General features: G+C 67.6%; 1 protein-coding gene across 3 annotated transcripts; it reads right to left on the minus strand.

Annotated features, from left to right (window-relative positions):
* Positions 1 to 1,390: 1,390 nt before the first annotated feature.
* SPON2 (spondin 2) lies at positions 1,391 to 5,779 on the minus strand. 3 transcript variants are annotated; one of them, XM_039220347.1, is made up of 6 exons: positions 5,566 to 5,779; positions 4,930 to 5,155; positions 4,461 to 4,684; positions 4,088 to 4,279; positions 3,480 to 3,654; positions 1,391 to 1,985 (listed from the first exon to the last, which is right to left on the minus strand). In XM_039220347.1, exons 2-6 carry the CDS (start codon positions 5,150 to 5,152, stop codon positions 1,801 to 1,803), a joined length of 999 nt encoding a protein of 332 aa, XP_039076278.1. In that variant the 5' UTR covers positions 5,153 to 5,155; positions 5,566 to 5,779; the 3' UTR covers positions 1,391 to 1,800. The 3 variants fall into 3 exon arrangements, with proteins under 3 accessions (XP_039076278.1, XP_039076277.1, XP_039076279.1); XM_039220346.1 differs by having other exon boundaries at positions 5,374 to 5,779; XM_039220348.1 differs by lacking the exon at positions 5,566 to 5,779 and adding an exon at positions 5,260 to 5,365.
* Between the last annotated feature and the right edge of the window lie 221 nt (positions 5,780 to 6,000).

A 6,000-nucleotide genomic window follows, 5' to 3' on the forward strand; every position in this document is an offset into this window, starting at 1 on the left:
AAATGCCACCCGTCTGTTCAGCAGGACATTGCGGCATCAGCACATGTCCGAGGTGTTGGCTGAGAATCTACCCCCCCCCCGCCCCCCCTGCCGCTGGGGGAGAAATGGGTCACAGGCACCTGCTTTCACTGCTTCTTCCTCTAGGCCAAGGGTCAAGGTGGCCGTTTCGGATATAAATCTGTTCTGCAGAGAGGGGAGCAGCAGTAGGGGTCAAGCTCACGGACAAGGGTATCAGGGAGCAGAGGAGCGCCAGGAGACATGGGCATTGCCTGGCCAGTGGGGGAGGGGCCGCGGCGGAGATCAAACCTCCCGTCAGTTAAAGGGCGAGGACCCCGAGTGCCACAGTGTGGTGGACCCCAGAGCTCGCGACAGCAGCGGGGGGGGGGGCTCCTGTGGGGGGGGAACACCGGGAACAGGAAAGGAGAGGGTCCTTTCTAGGCGCGTGGCTGCAAAGTGGACACGGGAGCAGGAGGCCTGGGTGACGAAGGGGCCCAAGAGAAACACCCTCCGGGACAGGAGAGAGCTTAGCTGCTAAGAATGACCACGTAGGGGACAGTGTTTACACCGCACACTGAGGGTGTGCAAAGCTGGGTGTGCTGCCCTGCACCTGCTGCTTCCACGGGGCGTGGATGGCTAGTCAGCAGGTCTGAGCGTGTGGGGCGCAAGACGGCCGCTGAGCGAGTGGACGGGAAGGTGGCCGCCAGCTGGAAGGTGTGAGCTTGAGGGCGTGGAGGCAGAGGGAGAAGGGGGTCTGTGTGGAGGTGTGGGGACCCAGAACCGGCAGTAGCATTGAGGAGGCAGTGGGCAAGTGGGGGAGCAGAGGGGTGGGGGGAGGGGAGGGGGTGGACGGGTGATGGATAGACAGGAAGGTGGGAGGAGGAAGGAGTTGAGTGGTTGTTGGATCTGATTCTGCATGTGTCCAAGCAAGAGGAAGAAAGTTCTGGAAGGATCCCAAGGAGTGGAGAACAGCCCTTCCCCATCTCCTGGCCATTCCCTGAGGGACCAGCCCAGCCCCAGGGCTCAGGGACCCACTAGGGATCCACAGCAGCAGGATGAGGTTGGGACCCCCGACCTCAGACAAGGCCCCGGGTGGATGACGGGCGAGCCCTGAGGGCACCTCTAGGAGGCCGTGGTGGGGAGCGTCTGGGGCAGGAACAAGCTCCCGGCAGAGGCGCGCGGAGCTGCTGCTCTGAACTCACCAGCCGCCCCACGAGCAGCTGCTGTGTGTACGGGCTGTGCGGTGGTTCTGAGCACGTCTATGCCATCCTGACGCTTGCTGTGTGCCCTCCGTGAAGTCTCGGGTGTGGCCCTACTCTGGGGCGAGAGCGTGGCCCCGTGTCTGCTCACGGTGCCTTTCCCAGGGCCCTTCCCGGAAATGTGAGACTAGGGGCCCTGTGGTCAGGAAATGGTCTTTATTCAAGTGCAGGGAGGTCGGTCACGTGACAACGCCGAGGCTCGGCTCGGCGCCTCCTCTCCTTTATGCACCTGACCTGCGAGACGGGCCCCAGCAGCCTGGCTCTGAGGAGCAGGCCGGGGCGTGGGCGCCGGGGAGAGCAGGGCCGAGGTATTTCACGCGCATGCGGCTTGGGCCTGGGGCGTGTGGCTCTCCTGCACGTGGCCCAGCGGGCGCCACGTGCAAGTCGAGCTTGAACCGTAGTGAACAGAGCGGGACACGGTTTGCGGCAGAGACGCACCCGCGAGGGGGGCTCGGGACCGGGCGCCCCGGGCACGCCCGGCGGCGGCGGGGCTCAGAGAGCTGCTGGACGGGCACGTGGGGACGAGGGCCGCGGGGCTCTGGCCTCACACACAGTTGTCCGGGACGCACTCTGCCTCCTCCTCAAGCGCGGGGCACGGCGTCCCGTGGTTGGCGGGCTGCACGCGGACGTAGCGCGTCCTGCTCTTGGCTCCCAGCTTCCCGCACGGACCCCCGCACAGCCCCCAGGACGACCACAGGGAGACCTCGCAGTCCAGCGGGGTTTCCGGACCTGGACGGAGCACAGGAGAGGCTGTGAGCACCGTGCGAGGAGCCTGGTGGCAGACGGACCCTCCGGGTGTGTGTTCGGAGCAAGACCAGCTCCGACCTTCAGAGTCACGAGGTGCGGAACTTTATCCACGTGGTTCAGCGCAGGGTACAGACCCACCAATCGCCCCACGTGGGGAAAACCACTGAGATGCCTCGGGTGAGCACGTCTGCGCTTTGAGGCCGCGCATGGCCACGTCCAGGACTCCACGGGCCGAGTCTGGCCCCTGGGGGCGGGGGGGGGGACCCCTGTTGAGAGGCCTGTTCTGAAAGCAGCGCAGGCTGGCCAGGCTCTCCGCTGCCTGCGGCGCTGTTTCTGAAGGTGACCGCGGTGGGGACTCCCCTTGGGTGGGCAGTGCCACCTTCACTACCCCACTGTCCCCTCTGCCAGGGAGGGCACAGAGGGATCCATTTGGTGGAATGCCTGGCCTGTCAGCTGTGCCATGGGCCATGCACAGGCACACCACTGACGGGGGTCTCGGTCACAAGGGTCAAAGCCTCTCACTTGCAAATGTCGTGCAAGAGTGAAATCTTCAGTCTACAGTTTGAATCGACTAAACCCCAAATCTCTCAGAACCCCACTGTCCTGGACCAAATGCTATGAGCCCCCAGAACCTCCGTCCGTCATTTACTGAATGCTCTGAACCCCTGACACTCTGAGCCCCCAGAACCCATATCATCTTGTGCTGAATGTCCCTAAGCCCCAGAACCCTGAAATCCTGCACTAAACGCTGAGACCCTAGAACCCCAAAACCCTATACTAAACGCCAAGCCCCTAGAACCCCGAAATCTTATGCTCAGTGCATGGAACCCCTAGGATCCACGTCGTCCTACACTGAACACTCAAACCCTGGTGTTTGAGTTTGCCCAGGGACATTGGCTCCCGTGACTCAGAGTGGGGCGCCCCAAGGCCATCTGAACACAGTGACCTGGTCTGACCCCGTCCCCTGTACCCCTGTGCACCCCGGAGGCCACTGGCCCCACCCGGCTAAGGGCATATCACCCCCAGGAGCCCGGCTTCCAACTTGGCACCTTTCGTCCATGCAGCCTCATCTCACGTCGGATCCCAGGGTATGTCCTGCGGGGTGGACACACAGCAAGGCTGGTCCCTGGACTAATGGCCCTCACGGGGTCGCGTGCAGGTGACCGGTGTGGCCTTGGGAGGTGGCTCATGTTGAGGTGTTGTCGCTGCCATGTCACAGACGGGGACTCGGGCAGTTTCTAGCCCCGTAGGGGCATTTTCTGTTTGTACAGAGTGACATGTTGTCACTCCCCATTAAGGATTATTCTGCAGCAGAGACATACGGGCCTCACACATGGGGCTCCCTGTTGGCAGCTGCCGGGTCACCGGTCCCCGTGTGACCTACACACCTGAATGGCGCATCTATCCTGTGCGGCCAGTGGGACGTCGGGGCCACCCCGGAGTCCGAGCACGGGCACCCGGGCCCCGCAGGCTCACCTGAGAGGCTGTCCGTGATCTCATTGCCCCCGCCCAGGGGGCCTGGAGCGGGCAGCACGAAGGTCCTGGGGTTGTGCCGGAGTCGCACCAGGGTCACCCTGGCGATGGGGGGCAGGGACTTCAGCCGGGGGTAGTAGAAGGAGTTTGCCGGGTGGCTGGGAGAGGAGGAGGTTATCTGTGGGGAGAGCAGGGGGTCTGGGCACAGGAGAAGCCGCAGGCCGCGGGCAGCCCCTGCTGGCTTCCCGCCCCGTCTGAGGGCTCCAGGGCACACGGAGCACAGGGGCGGGCAGGGCACGTGGCCGTAGGCTGCTGGGGGCGGGGCCGGGGCTTCAGGCCGCAGGCTGCGTGGGTGGGGTCGTGTCAGGCGTCAGGCTCTGCGGGGGGTGTGGCCGCAGCTTAGGGAGGGAGGCTCGCGAGGCCACGGGTGGGGCGGGGGCGGCGAGGCCACAGGCTCCGGGGCGAGGCCACGGGGGGCGGGGCGAGGCCGCAGGCTGGGAAAAGAACCCGGACGTGCAGCCTGCAGCCGGGGCGTCTTCTGGCCCGAGGGCCCTGGCCCCGGGGGAGGGGAGGAGGCGTCCAGGGCCGGCCGGGCCCGTCCGGTCCCTCACCTCCGTCACCGTGTCCTGCGGGATGGTGGCGAAGTTGGGGGAGGAGAAGGTGAAGCCGCTGTCGGTCCCGGCGTCGTAGGGGTACAGGTCCACCTCCACCCGCTCCCTCCAGCGGCCTCCGTCACACAGGTCCAGACTGTCCACGCCCACGAACCAGTCGGGGCTGGGCACGATCCGGACCGCGAAGGACACCTGGGGGGCGGGGGGGGCGCTCAGCGGGCTGGGGACGCGGGGGGGCGGGGCGGACGCTCAGCGGGCTGGGGACACGGGGGGCGGGGGACACGGGGGGGGCGGGGCGGGCGCTCAGCGGGGCTGGGGACACGGGGGGCGGGGCTGGGGACACGGGGCGGGGCGGGCACGGCCGCAGGCTCACCAGCGAGTGCCTGGCGTGGGCCTCCAGCTCGGCGGACGTGTGCCCGGTGCCGCTGGGCACGGCGGGCGCGGAGAAGACCTCGTGCACGCTCTGCAGCGTCTCCCCCGCCGCCTCCATCTCGCGCATCAGGGCCCAGGCCTCGCCCCGCTCCGCAAAGTCCCGGAGCCCGTCGCTGACGTACTGGTTCTTCCTCCACATGCTGTAGTCCGAGCTGTGAGCAGCCCCTGTGCGAGCGAGGCCGCCGTGGGGACGCGCCCGGGGGCCCCGGGGGCCCCGCAGGAGCCCCCGCCACGCCGCCCCTGCCTCACCCCCAGGGCCCCAGCTCGCGCCAGCAGTCGGTGCTTGGCAGGTATCTCTGTCGAGCCCCACCCACCCTCCAAGCTGAAGTATGATGCCGGGTTGGGTGGCCGTGCCCTCCCGGGAGGGACCCGCTGCTGCACACGCAGGACAGGGGCCGGGCGGCACTTACCCAGCAGAGAGGACCACTGTGCGGGGGGCCGGAACAGGGGGTACTGCTTGGGGAAGGCGGTCTGGCTCCACTTGCCCGTGAAGGTGAGGCTGTACTTGGCCAGGGGGCGGGCAGTGCAGACGGACTCGGCCCCCAGCGGCTGGCCGGCGGCAGAGCCCAGCGCCGCCAGGAGGAGAGCCCAGAGGGCCCTGGTCCAGGGAGCGGGCTGGCTGGGGGCTCCCATGACCTAGCGCAGAAGGAGAACACCGCTGGTCCCGGGGTGCAGGGACCTCCCCGCGTGCAGCCCCCCCCATCCTTGCCCGCTGCTCCACCCTGGGCTCAGGCACCGACCCCGTCCCTGGAAGCAGAGCTGTGTCAGGTTGCAGCTGGATTGCAAGCGCGGCTGCAGGAGGTGGGCGCCGGGCGGTTCGGAGCCCTGGCTGGGGGAGCCTGCAGCCTGCTCACCACGTCGGGGCTCATCCCCGAGCGCCACTCCTCTGGGCTGCGGCAGAGAGAGTCCCGGGAGCCGGAGGGTGAACTTCGGGCTCGCTGCGCCCAGAACTATACAGCAGGCTCACGCCTCGGTCTAGGGGCGCTGCTGGCTGCCAGGAGGCCCGGCGTCTCCGCAGGGGACAGGGGCGCACACGCCGCACTCACCCAGCAGGAGCGGCCGGAGGGCGGGTGGCGGGGGTGCGGGCGGTCCCAGCAGGAGCCGGGAGCTCCAGTGTACACGCAGGGACAGCCCCCGGTGGCCAGTGAGCCCGGGTCCTGTACGGCAGCTGCAGAGAGCCCGGCCGCCGAGAGGGAGCCAAGGGGCGCTGCACTGGCCCGCCCTCGCTCTGAGGCTGAGCAGATGCTTCTCTGGCGCTGAGGTCACTCTCCTCCCGCGGGCATCTGCCACTTGCCGCACCCCTTTCTTTGTCTTTCCCTCCCGCCTCCCCGCCCTCCTCTCCTCTCCCTCCCGCTCCCCCTTCCCAACAAACTCTTCATAGTGTCTCCCAGGAGGTGGTGCCAAGGTCGGCTGCAAGGGGCGGGGGAGCTGGGCTGGGGGTGGCCAGTGTGTTTCACCCTCAGGGCAGGGTGGGGACCTGA

Source organism: Hyaena hyaena, unplaced genomic scaffold (assembly GCF_003009895.1).
Source record: "Hyaena hyaena isolate Hyena2069 unplaced genomic scaffold, ASM300989v1 scaffold_886, whole genome shotgun sequence".
Classification (NCBI taxonomy): domain Eukaryota; kingdom Metazoa; phylum Chordata; class Mammalia; order Carnivora; family Hyaenidae; genus Hyaena; species Hyaena hyaena.

Coding starts and splice junctions, on each gene's coding strand:
- SPON2 (XM_039220346.1), bottom strand. Junction 3,655..4,087: donor CGCAGGACACGGTGACGGAG/GTGAGGGACCGG, acceptor CTCTCCCCACAG/ATAACCTCCTCCTCTCCCAG. Junction 1,986..3,479: donor GATCACGGACAGCCTCTCAG/GTGAGCCTGCGG, acceptor TGCTCCGTCCAG/GTCCGGAAACCCCGCTGGAC.